Source organism: Pelobates fuscus, chromosome 13, assembly GCF_036172605.1.
Source record: "Pelobates fuscus isolate aPelFus1 chromosome 13, aPelFus1.pri, whole genome shotgun sequence".
In the NCBI taxonomy this organism is placed as follows: Eukaryota; Metazoa; Chordata; class Amphibia; order Anura; family Pelobatidae; genus Pelobates; species Pelobates fuscus.
In genome coordinates, this window is record NC_086329.1 from 34,728,129 (window position 1) to 34,746,971 (window position 18,843).

Below are 18,843 nucleotides of genomic sequence, written 5' to 3' on the forward strand. Positions count from 1 at the left end.
TCCTACCAAAAAAACTCAGCCATTGCAATCCATAAAAGACTTTGATGGGTAATGATTGTTAAGTGATGTAAGAAATAAAACAATACCATTTAAATTAGCTGTTCAAATAAAATATGCAAGACATTTTTGAGCAGCTTATGCAAATCAAAGAATCTACAGTTTGATTGACGTAATTAGATCTGTTTTTCTATAGTTTTTTTTGGTTTTCCTCTTTACCTTTGTATAACATATAATAGTTACGTAATGATTTAATGAACCTTTAAATGCATCTTGCACCTTTAGAACACAGCAAACAATGACCGCCAATTCACGAGATAATTACTTATAATATATGTACTAATCATTGTTATTCTTAAATAAACAGAAGATTGTGTTCATAGCGTGGGAATTGCAAAGAATAGACAAGCAAAATGATTTTTTAAGGGCAAAAGAGACAAATGTAAAAAGTTAAATAAAAAAATAATAATTTTTTTACAGTGGTTTTAGCCACAACTTCCTACCGTATCCTCCACTAATCTCAGTTTATTGAAAAGTAGAACTGTATTGACAATTTTGTGAACAGAGCTGAGCACTGAGATTCCACAACAGCGCATGTACGCGGTCACATGTTACGTCGACAGCCTGCCTCAGAGAACCAAGGGGAGTGGGGACTTGGTTGTGTTGCCCACACCATGTGAGCTTATACTATAATTATTTGTACGGGCAAAGGAGGAAGTACAACTTGCACTGTAACGTAACATATGTAAAAAGCAAAAGATGTGATGTTTGGAATATCCCTCCAATAGCTCATATCTGCCCTACAGCACTGGGACTAAACTGGGAGCAGAGCTTGCAAAAGGCAACTTTACCCCATAATTCTTTGCAATCTGCATGATAGGACAGTGGGGCAATATGGAATTTCAACTTTGAACTTTGGACTGGTTGGTCATGCAATAGGGGTCAATTAATGAGACACTTGAGGCTGAGACTGGAAGAGGAGGTTGGCACTTGAAAAAGACACATAGAAAACTCTCCTAAGTCTTTCCCAGAGAGGGAATGGGGCTCTGGAACGATCCAGGAGAAGATTCTACTTCTGTGGAGGGCTAAAAGGGTTACAATCTATTCATAAGATGAGCTAATACTTGCATTATTAAAACTTGCTTCTGTTTGTTTTATTTAACATACGACACAATGCAAAGCAATTTGTTATTAGAAGTATTTATTTTAACAAACTTAGATATAAATAATCATTCTGAAAATATAGAGTCTTTCATTGAAAGTACATTTCTTACCTATAAGGCAATTAAATACAAGGCTATCACCCATGATGTGTACATACTGTAATGGATAGCACTGTGCAATATGTGCGGTTATAGCACACAGATAATTATACAATGGTAATCAGTGTGCAGTTACGTTAATAGATAGTAGCAGGGCAGGATTAACCATAAACTCCCCCTTGGCAGCCACCTAGGGCCTAGGTTACAATGTGCTTGGCCCCATTAATAATCCCAATGTGAAGAATGAAGGGGAAGGGGGGGATAAACCAGCCTAGGACCTTGTGCGATCTTAATCCTCCTCTGCATAATAGTTCATAACATTTGTACTGAATTCGTCATTCTGTGACATGCACAGGTTATATTTCTTACAAATGGAATATACTGAAATTTTTGTGCAGCCGGTACAAGTTTCCATTGAATTTAATTGGAGGGTTTCTTGGACTTTCTTGATGTCACGAGTCACTGTTTTTTTTTACGTAGACTTGTGAGTTAACGTCAGGAACGAGTTTAACTGGGCCACTTGTGAATGAAGTCAGCAGTCGACCTGTAACAAGAATGACATTTTGAGTTTAGGTGTTGCATAATAATAATCATTATTATTACAATTTACATATCGCCAGCATATTACGTAGTGCTTTACAATTACAAAACGTGGATATGTGACAACAATTAATATAATATAACAGAGACAAAGGGTGAAATAAGTTACGATGAAGGGGTAAAGACACACAAGAGAAATAACAGCATGTCAGGGGGATTGATAAAGAAAAAACAACAACTGAATAGATAATAACACACACAGATATATATACATATCTATCTAACAAGCTACCACCAGATTATTAACAAAAACAAACAAGCATATCTAGTAATGCTGGGACAGCAAAAAAAAATAAATAAAACTACATTTTAATTGCTTTTAATAGAAGTTTTTCAAGGGTGCTAAAAAATGCTGTTTAATCACGACATAAAAATGTGATGTAATCACTTAACTGAGATACCAGCTTGTGCATTATTTTCATTGCTAAATGTTGAATTAAAATCACATATGGTTCATTCATACATTTATGTGAAAAATTCAGAGACACACTTTATGTTCTTGCATTAATCCGTTGGTAATTCTTTAAAGGGCGAGCTTAATGTGAAACGCGTCAGACATCCATCTGGCAATTAATAGGTTAGTGTAAATGACTATCTATTGTTCTAGATTCAGAAAATGGAAAATACTTTTAGAAGACACAGCTGGTTTAAGCTAATTGTCCTTAAATACTCAAGGATATAGCAAAAAAATAAACATTCAGACATGGATGCGTGCCCTAAGATTAATATCAGAACATTTTGCTGAGCATATCAACTTTCCAGCTTCTTTCATAAGCTTAAATAACCTCTCCATTGGGGACAAAAGGCATATGTAAAGCATTTAAACAGTTTTCTGTACAGAATTGTTTTCTAAAGATTAAAAGTGTATACAATGAATTTTGAGATAACACCGTAAGCCCTGTGGCACATTAAGTGTTGGCATTCAATAAAAGTATTTCTTTTTTTTTTTTTTTTAATATAAGCAAAATGTATGACTGCCGGTTTACATGTATCTACACGAGCCATCGTACGCCCAAAATATAACTAGGAAAAACAGGGCTGATCGCAATCTCAAGAGCCAAGAGATATTGGAAAATGCAGACGCAATAAATCAAGCAATTCTGAACATGGAAATTCTATGGATGGAACGGAAAATTATCCATGCAAACAATTAGAAAACAAAGATGTGAGGTTTTTTTTTTTTTAAAGTAAATTTCTTGATATATTTAATTTCTAAATAAAAAAAAGTGTCTTATACATAGTTTACTTCTGCTTATTTATATTTTATGGGACATTATAACCTCTTTTATAACTAACCAAAACAGCACAAACCTTAGTAACAACTATGCAACTGTTTCTTTTAATTATATATATATATATATATATAAATAATATAACAAAATTGTGACATATGCCCTGGGATTAAGCAGTGAACTCCAACCCTATGATAAAGCCATAATATTTATCCACAAGGTTTGTGCAAAAGAGATTAGGAAAACATTAGGAAAGAGATAACGAACTGTTATCATCAACAATCTTTAACACCATGTTTATAACATTGTAAAAACCTCCGGTTGATTGTTGTCCTAAAACTTCCAGTTGATTGTTGTCCTTTCTTTTATTTTGAAACAAAAGAATAGTTTATTCTGTCTCTTGCGTTGATATTATTCTTTCTTATTATTAGAGATTACTATCAAAATTCCGAGTTCATATGATAATTGTTATAACTCTCACCTGTCCATGTTCTTTGTTGACCAATAACAAAATTTTGACATCTGGTATGATTGCTGCAAATTTCGGCCGCTTCCTCGGCGCTGTGCACAGACAGAAGACAGCCCAGGTGATTGTAGGATGGCCAGCATCTGAAATGATCGTTATTGTCAATTATCCGGAAACCGTCCAGTCTAAGATAGTCTGGGGATAAAATAAACACAACAATGTATGAACATAGCATACTAGGACAGTGCTATCGCCCATGTTAAGTTATTATTTCAACCTACAGAAGAAAATAAGTATATAACAAAAACCAATATAAATAATTAGTTAATTTAAAGGTAGTCAAAGGGTTGGAATTTTAACTTCTCAGAAAGTTTTGCGTTTTTATGTTTTTTTAGATGTTGGTAGCCAAGTACATGCATTGTTTCTCGTTTACTTCCCATCCCCCCTATCCCATGAGTTGGTCAACCAAGACTTCTGTAGGAGTGCACAGGCAATAATATGATATGATGTGTTCCGTTTGGTTGCTAGGTTCAAAGGTGCACCCAATGTAGCACTCTTTACATGATGATGACAGACGTTTGCCAAGAGATACAGATTACAGAACAAGGTGGAGCCAAGGACTATATAGATCAAATTGAAGAAAAAAAAAAGTTGCAGAAAATGCAAACAAAAGTGATCAAAACTTGTTTTTCACAAAAGTTTATTTAACTTTTTTGTAATTTTCTGTGCTATTTTTTCTTTGCCAAATCTAGGAAGTCCAGGTTTTCCTTATTACAACTAGCCTTATATAAGATGAAAGCTTTATAAACAAATACGTATTTGTCCATTAAACTCTATACTCAACCCTACATGATGAGCAATTTACACAGCTGGCCTGGGTGTTTCAGTGACACCCTCCTAAATCATCAAGCCACTTTCTGACCTGATTCAGAATGTTCTCACTTCATTAACTATGGTACAGTTAGGGTGCGTTCCCCAGGTTACCACAGAAAACACAAACCTATCAACCAGGTGAATGTTCTGTTAACTATGGGCAATTAGTTACAGTACATGGTTTGACAGTCTCACTGTATCTCTGCAGAATAATGATGGAAACCAAATTACATGTTTCAGTGATCTCCTGTATAGGTTGTGACTTTCGAAGTTGTCTTTGGTTTAGAGCAGCAGAAGTGTAATTCGATAATGCTACCAATATAAACATAATGTACATAATAAATAATATATAAGAAATAAACCTTTTAGATACTCTGATTCGTTGTGATGATCCATTCCTGACTTGTACAGATTCAAAACATTTTCAAATGACTTCAGTGTATCGTTTATCCCAAAGCGTAGGTCACCTAGAGAGAGATCTACATGTTATCAGCAAATGGGCAAGGGAAGCCATAAATGAGAAATATGAGGGACACATAAGAATGTTTTCCTCTGTACCTGTGCCATTCATGATGTCCTGGAGAAGCGGTTGCACCGCTAGAGGTGGAGCATGAGGGAGAAGATATGTGAAGAAAAACCTGAAAACATAAGACGTGTGTTTATTGAAAGTAAGGGATCTGGTCTAGATTTTGGATAATTTTAATGACTCTTTGAATCCAGAAAATGTTAAATTAAACAAGTACTAGGTTTTTGTATCATATTATGAGTACTCTACATATTTTTGGAGAACTGACATTTGCACAAAATGTACAGAATATTTTAACACATTACATATTCCTTTAAATATTTATTTTTCCATCATTTGAAAGCAGGGGCAACTTCGATTCTGTGGTTAGTCAAGATATTCTAGGTGTATGTAATAAAGTTTGTTTATCACTCCAAGTGCAAAAAAATGTTCAAGCAGGAAAACATAAGCAAAAAGGTAAAAGACTTCACTTTAATCCTTTAATATTATAACACATACAAAGAGGACGGTAGAGATTCCAGGTGGATAACAAAAAGTTAACAAAAACGCGTTTCGCGCCTGAATGATGCTTCCTTAGCAACGTGTCCTACAAAAACCAAAAAGATGCTCATTTTTTTTACCCAAATAGCAATTTCTTAGAAAGCACATCCTAGAATTAAATTTCTCATGTATTAGAAGATATTTCTAAATATGTTTTACATACCTGTATGCATTGTACAGGTTCCTCTTTTCATTGATTCCTTCACATGTCCCAGTTGCAGAACACTTGAGGGCAAATGTCTTGGATGGGAAGTCGAGGGTACAGTCTTCATCTTGGGTGCATGTCAGCTCTTTGGTAATGGCATCGTCCACATCTGTCACTTTCAGACTTCCATCCACTAAGACAAACTGCCGGGGCTGGAAATCGAGAAGGGCTATAGATCCCATAGGCGAGTTGGCCAAATAATGTAACAACTGCACCAGTTCAAAGCAGATCTGCCCAGAGAAGATACGGAAAGTCCATATTCAGTCAGTTATATTCTAAGAGAGATTTCCACAGCCCATGTAATGATGGGTAAGTAACCAACTAATACCCCTTTTCTTTTTAGCACCCCACTCGTTTAATATTGCACAACCTGTCTTCACTAACGCTTTGTATCTACATTTACTATATATCAGTAATTCTGTAAGCAAACCCAGTGATTAACACTTATGGAATACTTGGTTTTGGAGCTAAAATCCAAAGGTTCACAGGTATAATTTTTTTTTATAAAGAATGATTTAAGAGGCCTGCCTTCCAATTTACAGTCTAAACAATATTACATAATTTCCCACTTAACTAGATTAACAAAACTCTAACTGGTTACATTAATCTATTCCAGAGCTATAAATGTTTATCACATAAGGCAATAATAATTAAATCATATAAAGCCCGTTCCAGACTCATAGGGAGCAGAGCAACGTCAAATTCGATTGTGTTCTTCTCCTAATTAATCCACTGCATTTCTTTAATTCAATTGTTATGAGCCTAAATTTTTTTTTTTTTTTTTTGCCAGAACAAACATCCAATACTTTTTGGACAGTACATTCTATATTTGCAATCAAACTTGATTTATTGAATTCTTCTAGCAAACTGAAACTGCTCATCCAGGAACAACAACAAAACAAAAAAAAAAACAATAAAACAAACATGTAGCAAGTTTAAATCCCAAAGTGCTAAATTAAGATAAACATAGTAAATATGAAGAAATTCTTAATCTTAACAATATATAATCACAAATTGGTTGCTTTAGCCTAAATTTGGCCTCTTTGCATATTAATTTTCTATCATTTGAAATTAAGTGTATAACCCTTCAATATTTTGTAAATCATCACAGAATAATGTACAATTCAACACGTCACTAAAAAAATACAATTTAAAATTAAAAAAAACCCACTAAAAATTGTTTCTCAGTATCTAAGGTTAAAAATCTTCTGAAATGTTATTTACTGGTACATTTTAAAAGATACATTTCCTAAATGTGACGTTGGATTCCTGCTATTTTCGCATTACACTAAGCTAATCCATTATGCTGTGGGATAATAGATTCATTGACCAGGTAACAGATGGAGTTGGATCCAGTGTATTAGGAAGTAACAGCAACAGGCATCAGCTCTCCCACTGTCGACAGGTTTACAGTACTTCACACGGCAGGAGCTTGGAATTCCACTGAAACAATCAATTGTTGTGTTGTCTTACTTTGAATCTCTCTTCCCAGGGGGCTTGCAGGAGCTGAATCATTTGAATAGGGGTCCCAAGCTCCATCATTGCAGTGACCCTAATGTCAGGGCCAACAGTGTTATGGTAACATTGTCCATGCAACTGAAAGAAAGAGAAAAGAGAGGTTTTAATAATAAAACACAAGAGACCCAACGCAGGTTTTCATCACAACAGCACTTAAAACCTCTTCATTTTTTGATTTGAGTTATGTTAATGGGGCTGCTGGTAGATCCAGCAGTGAAATGGTTAAAGGAAAAACGTACACTTTGAGTAATAAGCCTGTCTGAATGAACTGACACTCAAACATTATACAATTTTGATAAGGGGAGGGGAATCAAACCACGACACCACCGGTACTCATGGTTACATGCAGAGGGGAACCATGTTGCTGTATTTGATTAGCGGAGTTCTAAATATAATGCCAACAAATTCTGCAGCATTGTACAATGGGTGGAACGTAAATGAAATTAACCCCTGCAGTTCCACACATGGCACTAATGAAGGAATGCCCAAGACCACATGAGCTGTCTTTTTGTACATGCTTAGGCATGTAAGCGTGTCCAAGGAGCCATGGGGCAGAGAACAGTAGTGGAGCACCATATATCATAGGGAGACCAGGTGTGACATTATTCTGAGAAAACGTATTAACTTAAAAAAAAATATATGATCTATAATGTAGGAATGGCTACATTTAGTACTTTTAGTTGATCTGTATTCCAAAAGACCAATGTTCTCAGCATTCCCCTTGTTTAGTCACACTTGTCACTTTTAACACATGCAAGTGAGGCTTGATCTCCATGTTTATCTAAGGAAGGGATGTATCTGTGTGAAGTATGGGAGTAGTGTCAGGTCAGACAGAGATGGATGATGTTACTGGCATTGGAAAATGTACTAGGTGTGATAGGCATCATATTACTTCCAGGATCTAGTCAGTTAAAAGTGAGGGAGTTTGAGTCGACTTGGGAATAAAAAACCTCAACGCAAATTATGGCTATTTAAATGGAAACTCCATTTTAATATATAGACACACATACTCACGCATGCACGCACGTACGTATGTATGCACTCTCTCTCTCTCATCCCCAAATTACTGTATAATTCTAATTTACAGGCTCTCTTCCATGAGATTCCTTATTTGGTGACAAGAAGGAAGTGACTACATGTATTCCAGTAAATCAGGGAACCTTGCGATGATGTACATATCAATGGCTTCCTATAAAAAGTAAATTCGAACACAGGCAGGCACATATAGTGGTGGCACTATCATTGACTTGTATTATAAGTATTTATAAAACTATTGCACATTCTTTCTGGAAATGACGGCGCGAGGAGCTAAATTCTGCAAGTATTTTCTGTAGAATTGATATATTTTTTTCACTGGTCTGAACATCTCCTATCATGCATGCCAAGCAACGTAAATTGTCTCAATGCGAGGCTGTGAGCAGTCCTGGTTCCGTTTCAAACTAAGTGTCCCCTAGGCACTTCCCTGCCGGATTGTGCATATGTTCAATGATTTACATTTTGTGAAAATGATGGGGGCATTGGTTGGCTGAGACGGACAGTTAAAATTCCAAACCAATCAATACTATCCAAAATTAGACAAAATCGGCATTGTTAATGTTGACACTTTTGCATTAGCAATCCACCAGGAAAGTAGCCAGGCTACTGTCACCTGGAGGACCAGGGCCGCCATCAGAAATTTTGGGGCCCCTGACAAAGCACAAGGTCTGGGCCCCCCCAATCCCTCCCTCCCGGGCCCGCCCACGCCCTACCTAGTCCGCTCACAATGATGCAGGACTGAATGTGGTGTGTATAGTGGAAGTGAATTAGAATGTGTGTATTAGATACTGTTTGTGCAGTGAATGCAGAGTGTGTGTTTGTGTAGCGGATGCAGTGTGTATAGTGAACGCAGAGTGTATTTAAGTAGTGGATGTAGTGTGTGTACAGTGATGTAGTGTGTGTAGTGGATGTAGTGTTTGTATGTACTAGATGAAATGTGTTTAGTGGATGTAGTGGATGTAGTGTGTGTATTAGACGCAGTGTCTGTGTATAGTGAATGCAGAGTGTTTCAATTTGTGGTGGATGTAGTGTGTGTACTGTGAATACAGGAGGTTTGTGTAGTGGATGCTGTGTGTACAGTTAATGCAGAGTGTATGTTAGTGTAGTTAATGCAGAGTGTGTGTCAGTATAGTGAATCCAGAGTGTGTGCATAGTTTAGTGAATGCAGAGTGTGTGTTAGTGTGTAATGAATGCAGAGTGTGTGTTAGTGTGTAGTGAATGCAGAGTCTGTGTCAGTGTAATGAATGTAGTGTGTGTGTTAGTGCAGTGAATGCAGAGTGTGTGTTAATGTGTAGTAAATGCAGAGTGTGTTAATGTGTAGTGAATGCAGAGAGTGTGTTAGTGTGTAGCGGATGCAGAGTGTTAATGTGTAGTGAATGCAGAGAGTGGGTTAGTGTGTAGCGAATGCAGAGTGTGTTAGTGTAGCGGATGCAGATTGTGTGTTAGTGTAGTGAATGCAGTGAGTGTGTTAGTGTGTAGTGTATGCAGAGTGTGATAGTGTGTAGTGTATTCAGAGTGTATGTTGCATTAGTGTATGCAGTGTGTATATTGTATTAGTGTATGAAGTGTGTGTGTTAGTGTATGCAGTGTGTGTGTGTGTTAGTGTATGCAGAATATGTGTTGTGTTAGTGTATGCAGTGTGTGTTGTGTTAGTGTATGCAGTATGTGTGTGTGTTCTGTTGGTGTATGCAGTGTGTGTGTGTTGTGTTAGTGTATGCAATGTGTGTTGTGTTAGTGTATGTAGTGTGTGTGTGTTCTGTTGGTGTATGCAGTGTATGTGTGTTGTGTTAGTGTATGCAGTGTGTGTGTGTGTTGTGTTAGTGTATGCATTGTGTATTGTGTTAGTGTATGCAATGTGTGTGTTGTGTTAGTGTATGCATAGTGTGTTGTGTTAGTGTATGCAGTGTGTGTGTGTGTGTTCTGTTGGTGTATGCAGTGTGTGTGTGTTGTGTTAGTGTATGCAGTGTGTGTGTGTGTGTTCTGTTGATGTATGCAGTGTGTGTGTTGTGTTAGTATATGCATTGTGTTAGTGTATGCAGTGTGTGTGTTGTGTTAGTGTATGCATAGTGTGTTGTGCTAGTGTGTGCAGTGTGTGTTGTTTTAGTGTATGCAGTGTGTGTTAGTGTATGCAGTGTGTGTGTTAGTGTATGCAGTGTGTTGTGTTAGTGTATGCAGTGTGTTAGTGTATGCAGTGTGTGCGTTAGTGTATGCAGTGGGTGTGTGTGTTGTGTTAGTGTATGCAGTGTGTGTTGTGTTAGTGTATGCAGTGTGTTGTGTTAGTGTATGCAGTGTGTGTGTGTGTTGTGTTAGTGTATGCAGTGTGTGTGTTGTGTTAGTGTATGCAGTGTGTGTGTGTTGTGTTAGTGTATGCAGTGTGTTGTGTTAGTGTATGCAGTGTGTGTTGTGTTAGTGTATGCAGTGTGTGTAGTGTTAGTGTATGCAGTGTGTGTGTGTGTAAATGTGCAATGTGTAAACTAAATGTAAATGTTATTCCCCCCTCCCTGCTTACCTGTGTCCAGGGAGGGGGGAGATGCCATCCCTGGTGGTCCGGTGGGGGAGCCCCCGGCTCCCTGTTACCACAGAGGGGGCCCAGGCAGCACACAGCTTCTCCTCTCTTCTAATAACTCTCGCGAGACCTGGTTGCCATGACAACGCTCTGCGGTTCTCGCGAGAGTTATTAGAAGAGAGAAGAGGAGAAGCTGTGTGCTGCCTGGGCCCCCTCTGTGGTAACATGGAGCCAGGGGCCCGCCGCTGCACACATAGATAGCGATATTCGCTATCTATGTGTGCAGGGAAAGAAAGTGGGGACCAGGACTGCCAGAGCAGTCCGGGCCCCCCAGGGCCACTGGGCCCGTGACAACAGTCATGGTTGTCACCCTCTGATGACGGCCCTGTGGAGGACAGTCAGTTTGCATCCCACATCTCAAAAACACAAAACTAGGGGAGGACGTGACCACAGCCTCCTTACACCATAACCACTACCACAGACTCCATTGGTTACCAGGCTTAGTATGCACTTTTAATACACATGCAGGTTGCCCAAGCATTAGGAATGTTCTTTTCAATAAAGCTTGAAAGGTTACTCTAGGCCAGGGGAGCACAAAAGGCAGATCACCATATTTTTTCTAACTACAGCTTCCATGATACTTTGTCATTATAATGCATTTTAAAGGCATGCAAAGCATCATGGGAGTTGTAGTTCTACAACATCTGGGGATCTACCTTTTGGGCACCCGTGCTCTAGGCACTGTAGCCAATTCATATTGCTGAAATGGTTATCGTGCAAGCAGGTGGTCTATGCAACATTTCATCTTTAAACACTGTCATCTTTTTTTTATTTGACAGTTTTAATCAGGGTGTTACTCCACCTCTGACTCATGCCAATCAACCAGCCCAAATCCTTGATTCTGGATGTCCTATACTAGACTACACTAGACTATGCTCTATGCTATACTATACTGTGCTCTCTTTAATTGTGGGATAAAAAAGGCGAGCCTCAGACTGTGGGAAGCTCTAAATGTACCTTTTTTTCAAGTTACAGGCAGGAGCATAGTTTATGTAACATAAAATGCTGGAAAACCAATTCAGAACATTACAGGAAAGAATTGCACAAAAAGAAGCAAAAAATCCTTTCTTCAAGACAGTGTTCATCAAATATTTACCCTCAAATGTTAAGTACGCCTGTTTTACTACTTACGTTTGATGAGCACATATCCAGATCTTTGTTTTTTCACTTTACTTATAAAATTCTTGTCATGATCAAACACCCAGTAAATAATACGCTATGTTCGTATTTCAGCAGTTAGCAGTTGGCACCTGGCGTTATCCTCTCTTTGGGTGACTCAGGATGATGGGAGTTATAGCAGCTAAAAATACAGGCACAGTAGTTGCAATTACAACTGTTATGCTGACCTTAAAGGGGCACTCTAAGCACCATAGCCACAACATCACGCTGTAGTGGTTATGGAGCCAGGAGTCTCCTTTGGCCATCACCCAGTAAGCAGTCAAACATTTTTCAAACGGTTTTCCCAAGGCACCCCTGGTTTATCTAAAGTAGAGATCCCCATTCTGCAAGAGATATGCCAATATCATCCATACTTGGATAAAATTAATTGGCTGAAAGCTCTCAGCCAATGAGTTAAGTCCAAGAATGAGTCAATAGTTAGTGCAGAAAAGGAAGCTGGACAGAAGGAGCTTGTGGGACCTAAATAAATGTCAACCCATTTCAAAACAGTTTGACTACTTACCAGGTATGGCGCCAGAGGACTGCTGCGATTACAGGCACAATGAGGCTATATAGTTGCTATGGTGCAAGGGCTGTCCCTTTTAATAAATTTACATTTCTTGTCATCCTAGGAGCGGTGGACACCCACTGACATATCCATAGAAAACAGCCACCCATTCTGTCCTGGCACTCACTCCTGCTTCCAAACTTTGCCCATTATAGCGCTGCAGAATGTGTTGGCGCTTTATAAAAAAATAAAATAACAATAATAGAGCATTTGGCTAAGGGGAGGGGATCTTATTCCTTTACTACATAGATCCCTTTACATCCTAACAATTACAGATATTATTAAATACAATGCATGATGTTCAAATATTCTCTAATATATCAATCATTCTAGCCTAGTCTATAATTCCATATTTAGACCAATTTATTATACTGTAGCCAACATATACAATTTTTTTTATATATATAATACTCTCTGATTATAAATCACTCTACACTATCATATCGTTTTATATATTTGTTTGTCCTTCCCCTTACATTTGTTACTTAAGTCCAGAGCAACCACTAATCTTAGGTACACTGGGAAGATGTGTGTTGTGTGCTTACTTGTAATTAGAGGATTTAACGCAAAAAGTAGGGGCAAAAGGAACCTTTGTACTCCATTTTAAGAATTCCTTTACTATTGGGTCCTATGCAGAGCTCATAAAGTAAGTTTGTTTAAGCTGGACTGTGTTAATTTCTTATTTCTGTTTCTGCTATATAAATAATACAAAGTTTTGAAATTTCTAAACGTATGATATAGGGTTTATGCCCCGGGTAGAACTGGCACTACCCGATTTGACCAACACTTATTTGGGATATTTACCAAAAAAAAAAAAAGGTTTATTTTTTCCCTATAATTGCAATAAATAATAATACTACGAAATTATAGAGATTTGATTGCACACTGCATAAGAGCATTAACAAGGCTGGTGTAAAACAAATTTCATACCTTGATAATACCGGGGTGGCGTAGGATCTGCAGAAGGGCCACTTCTTTCTGTAGTTTGTAAGTGGCCAGCCTGTGACAACCTACGTGGTCTTTGTGAAGATCTACACACTGCTTTATGTCATTGCCTTCACTATGCACATACTTGAGTGCTATTGATCTCCCATCCAATATAGTGCCCTTTAAAACCAATTTGGTGAATCCAGACCCAATGTAATCTACTGCTGTTAAATGAAGAAGGTCCACACAACCCAATGTTCCAGGCGGAACGTTCTCTTCTGTTGGAATATGGAAGTCCAGCACGTTGACTGTGTCCAGTTCAATATCCATCGGTGATGTTTTAATACTAAATTCTTCCAATAAAGCTTTGTAAAAGATAATCAGGTCCTCGTGTCTCCTCAAAATTTCTTGCCTTAAACCATTCTGAAGTTGGGAGTTCAAGAAAGATCTGTGTTTGTCATTGTAAGGCCATCTTCCATTAACAGAATATTTAAGATAAATCAGAATGGTAACAACTCCAGAGAAGATAATGTAACATTTCATTGTGGCTTTCGGCAACCTCTCACCTCTGTCCTTTTACTGTAAATGAGTTAATTAGGAGAGGAATGCCTGCCTGTGTTTGCCTAGTAGGATGGGTTAATGGGGCTAGTGGACACCCACTGAGGAGTGCCTTAATAGGAGTCCAAATCTCTTATTTGACATCAATCTGCTTTCTCCTTCTGATTCAGACAGCTCACTACTGCCACCTGGTGATGGGAAAATAAAATAGGATGGGGATTTGACAGCAAATATATACAAGGAACAAGGGGAAAGAATCATGGTTATACACTAAAACATGAATTTAATGTGAATAGCTTGGGAATTCCAAATATTAGGTCAAGATAGCGAAACTTTAACAATTCAGCTGTTTTGGCCCAATATTTACATTTTACTTTGAATTAGAGATAATTAACACTTTAGTTAATAACCCTGTACCTGTTAGGTCATACACTCAACGGATCTTACATCCCATTGGTTAGAATATTCAGTGATGGCTAGCATTGACACAATAAATTGTTTCTGGACTACATTTCCCATGAAGCTCAGTTAGCTTTTATTCCAAAAGTTAGCCGAGAATCATGGGAAATGTAGTCCAGAAACAATTTATGGTGTCAAGGTTAGCTAGCCATCGCTGGGTTATATCATTTGTCACACATTGTGCAGGATCCAGCAGAAAATTGTCCAGGGGCAAATTTCTTCTCTCTCTCTCTCTTTATTTTCACTTGCCCTATGCTGCTAACACCCATGTCGCCTCTGGCCATTAGGGCGACTAGCCTTTCATTTACCTGCCATGTGTCCAAGTGTAAGGTCAAGATAGCCAAACTGGAAATAATTCTCAAACTCAGCTACCCTTTAAGTTTAGCTACTCTGGACTTAAATTTGAAATTCACTTTAGTAAATAATCCTTACAGGTGTAAATAAGGCTGCCATCAGAGGGGTACAGGCTTTGCTCCAGGAAAGGGCCCGCTCAAGCCAGGGGGCCCACAAGTGTCATATTGGGGATATAGAAATATCTCCCCACCTGGTACCAGGAATCTGCACCACCCGCCACTGCCACTGTCTTCATGGGAACCACCTCCTGTAGCATATGTGTGTTAATATTTCTGTTTGTGTGTCTGGCAGTGCGTATGTGTTGGAAATGAGTGTGTATCTGACTATGTGTATATGTTTGGGAGTGCAAGTGTGTCTGAGAGTGAATGTTGGCATCTGAAAGTGAGTGGTTGCACCTGGAGCAAGTGTATCAGTACGTCTGCCAGTGTGTGTTAACGTGGAGTGTATCTGTGTGTCTGCCAGTGTGTGTGAACGTGGAGTGCATCTGTGTGTCTGCCAGTGTGTGTGAACGTGGAGTGCATCTGTGTGTCTGCCAGTGTGTGTGAACGTGGAGTGTATCTGTGTGTCTGCCAGTGTGTGTGAACGTGGAGTGCATCTGTGTGTCTGCCAGTGTGTGTGAACGTGGAGTGCATCTGTGTGTCTGCCAGTGTGTGTGAACGTGGAGTGCATCTGTGTGTCTGCCAGTGTGTGTGAACGTGGAGTGCATCTGTGTATCTGCCAGTGTGTGTGAACGTGGAGTGTATCTGTGTGTCTGCCAGTGTGTGTGAACGTGGAGTGTATCTGTGTGTCTGCCAGTGTGTGTGAACGTGGAGTGTATCTGTGTGTCTGCCAGTGTGTGTGAACGTGGAGTGTATCTGTGTGTCTGCCAGTGTGTGTGAACGTGGAGTGTATCTGTGTGTCTGCCAGTGTGTGTGAACGTGGAGTGTATCTGTGTGTCTGCCAGTGTGTGTGAACGTGGAGTGTATCTGTGTGTCTGCCAGTGTGTGTGAAGAACGTGGAGTGTATCTGTGTGTCTGCCAGTGTGTGTGAACGTGGAGTGTATCTGTGTGTCTGCCAGTGTGTGTGAACGTGGTGTGTATCTGTGTGTCTGCCAGTGTGTGTGAACGTGGAGTGTATCTGTGTGTCTGCCAGTGTGTGTGAATGTGGAGTGTATCTGTGTGTCTGCCAGTGTGTGTGAATGTGGAGTGTATCTGTGTGTCTGCCAGTATGTGTGAATGTGGAGTGTATCTGTGTGTCTGCCAGTGTGTGTGAATGTGGAGTGTATCTGTGAATGCATAGGTCAGTGGGAGGACCTATGAGGAGAGTTGGTCCCCGCATCAATGAATGAGATTGGCACAGAATCTTATTCATCTGGAAAACCCTCCAATCAACATCACTGGATCAGTGTATTTAAATGGGACCGAGGGAGGGTTGGGATTATGTATATTTCTATTTACTGCTGTCTACTTATATCTCTGAGGAAGTCCACTGTGGTGGACGATACACGTTAGATAGTTTTGTATTTGTTTTAACTATAGTTTTAATCAGACGTTTTGTGCCTAATAAATAACTATTTGTATCTGATCCCTGACTCCGTACTTTGAAGTTCCTTTGCCTGCTGACTATCCATTACTATCTAAGGTGGAGAGCGGACCAGTGAAGCCCTGTTGTGGGCTTTGAGGCGCTTCTTGAATTTCCATCCTGTGAGTGCAATTTATTACTGTCGTGTCTCACAGTTAATACTGTACATCACTATATATTGTTGGTATATGTCTGTGCATGACAATGCATTTGTGTCTTTAGGATGCATATATGTCTGTTCCTGGGAATGTGCATTGGTGTATACATGTGAGGGGATGTATGTGTTTCTAAGAGTACTTGTGAGAGCTTGTGTATATGAGACTGGAATGACAGAGGAGGGGTGGGGGCCAGTGATTTTCTAAGAGGCCCCAACATTTCTGATGGCAACCCTTGGTGTAAAGAGTAAAATGTTGGGAATTCATTCGGAATTCACACTGAAAACATCTGTTTTAGTAAGCAACATCAGTAACACACTGCCATCTTGTGTTTGTGTAATGTAACTACCAGTGATCCATTCGAGATACTAGTTATGGGATTAACACTTCGACTAATTATAATGTAGTTTAACCCTGTTATTAATGAGTTAGGAATCCATTTATCAGGGATGTCAACTCTCCAGGTCTAGTTGAAAGTGTTTTTGTACAATAAAGTTGTTTTTTATGATGTTACGACGCATGACGTGACGACGCACGATGTGATGTCATCACGCCATTACGGATGTACGTTTGTGGGCAGGCCATGTCGTTAGTTGCATTGGTCGCTGCCATTATTTGCTATAAATACTTAGTAATTTCACTTCTGTAACTAGGGCCTTTGAAGGGGCATTTCAGTCCCGAGTGCGCAGCCCAGGCACATACTAGACACGAGACACGTGAGACAGGAAACAGAGACCGGGCCGTATGGGGATTACCTTTCATTACTACTCATCTGACAAAGTGATACTTTTGAATCTTTACCTCATCAGTCTCTTGGATACATACCCACAAGTGAACAGACTTTACTCTGCATTCCATATTTACAGCCTCAAAAATCTGTGGTGAGATCCAACCAACTTCCTTGCATAAGCAGCTTATTTTTGTATTTGTTTTTACTTTTCAGTATTTCACTTATTTTTTCAATTTTGCATTTTGACAAAAGTACTCCTTTCCCTTGGTACCTTGTCCTGGGATTGGGGTGTTACACACAGTCTTCTCAGGCTTTAGAGACACTTCAAACGCTGGATGAGGTAAAAGGACTTGCTTTTTTATTGTGGTTCCAAAATAAATGCACAGTAAGGTATAAAAGGTTGTAACAAAATATATAAAACAAAATCCTTGCTCTTCTGAGCACTAACTAGACAAAATAATTAGCTAACTGGGTTGGATGGCTTGTCCATTTCCCAACATAAACATAAATAAAAACCTTACTGTTTCAGGGTTTTCAGCTCTCTGTTTCCACTCACATAAATCAAACACAATCTTCCTCCTCCTTTGGCAGAGGAGTACTTAATAGCACCTGTAATTAACAATCCTTTTCAAGTGAGTTACATAAATATTGAAACTCTGGAACTGGACTTCTCACCTGTAGGTTCCAAGCAACTTCCAAAATGTGGAGCACTGGCCCACCCTACTCTCCAAGTGCTCCACCCCAGGGCCCAAATATACACATATTTAAAGTGCAATATTAATTTTAACATAACACATTTCCCTGGGGCTAGTTACACAAAGTAGGAACCTTGCAAAATCTGGGGAGATATATACATTCCCTCCAGCACAATTCCTTGCTTTCGGTCACACCCCTTTTTTCCCCTTTTTTTTCAATAATTTTTTTGTTTGATCAGATTACCAATTGGTTAATTTGTGGTGAATCCACCAGATTATATATGAACTTTCAGTTTCATCTATATTATATCCACAGACTGTATATAGTTGTAAAAAAATTATATCTATATATCATGGAATTTTGTCACAATCATTGTAGATGAATTAACACACACTGTTCATCAGTCTGTATATTTGGCAATAATGGTCTTTTTTTTTTTTTACAAATTTGATGTATTAAATGTATAATAAATGAATTTTTGCATATCTATATATTCAGTGGTGTATCCTGGCGCCGCCCCCCCCCCTCGCGCGCGCCACCCCCACCCAACCTTTACCCCGCCCCGCATTCTAAATACACACACACACATTCACTGAAAAATACACATACACTAGCTAACAGAAACACACACTCGCTAACAGAAACACACACACACACTAACAGACCCACTCACACTCAGTAACAGACAAACACACTCACTAACAGACACACACTAACAGACACACACTCACTCACTAGCAGACACACACACACACTCACAGACAAACACACTCACTAACAGACACACACACAGTCAGACACACACAGTCAGACACACACACACACACACACTCACTAACAGACACACACACTCACAGG

General features: G+C 39.0%; 1 protein-coding gene across 1 annotated transcript; it reads right to left on the bottom strand.

Annotated features, from left to right (window-relative positions):
• Positions 1 to 1,335: 1,335 nt before the first annotated feature.
• On the bottom strand, positions 1,336 to 14,016 carry LOC134582563 (extracellular tyrosine-protein kinase PKDCC-like). The gene is made up of 7 exons (XM_063439241.1): positions 13,477 to 14,016; positions 7,175 to 7,297; positions 5,660 to 5,931; positions 4,989 to 5,068; positions 4,793 to 4,897; positions 3,573 to 3,752; positions 1,336 to 1,803 (listed from the first exon to the last, which is right to left on the bottom strand). The coding sequence occupies exons 1-7, from the start codon at positions 14,014 to 14,016 to the stop codon at positions 1,712 to 1,714; spliced, it is 1,392 nt and encodes a 463-aa protein (XP_063295311.1). The 3' UTR covers positions 1,336 to 1,711.
• Positions 14,017 to 18,843: the final 4,827 nt, after the last annotated feature.

Excerpts from the sequence above, each read along its gene's own strand:
- LOC134582563 (XM_063439241.1), bottom strand. The coding sequence starts at position 14,016 with ATGAAATGTTACATTATCTTCTCTGGAGTTGTTACCATTCTGATTTAT. Across the intron at positions 5,069-5,659 it reads AACCTGTACAATGCATACAG|GTTTTTCTTCACATATCTTC; the intron begins GTATGTAAAACA and ends TTATGTTTTCAG. Across the intron at positions 3,753-4,792 it reads CGAATCAGAGTATCTAAAAG|ACTATCTTAGACTGGACGGT; the intron begins GTTTATTTCTTA and ends TTTTATCCCCAG.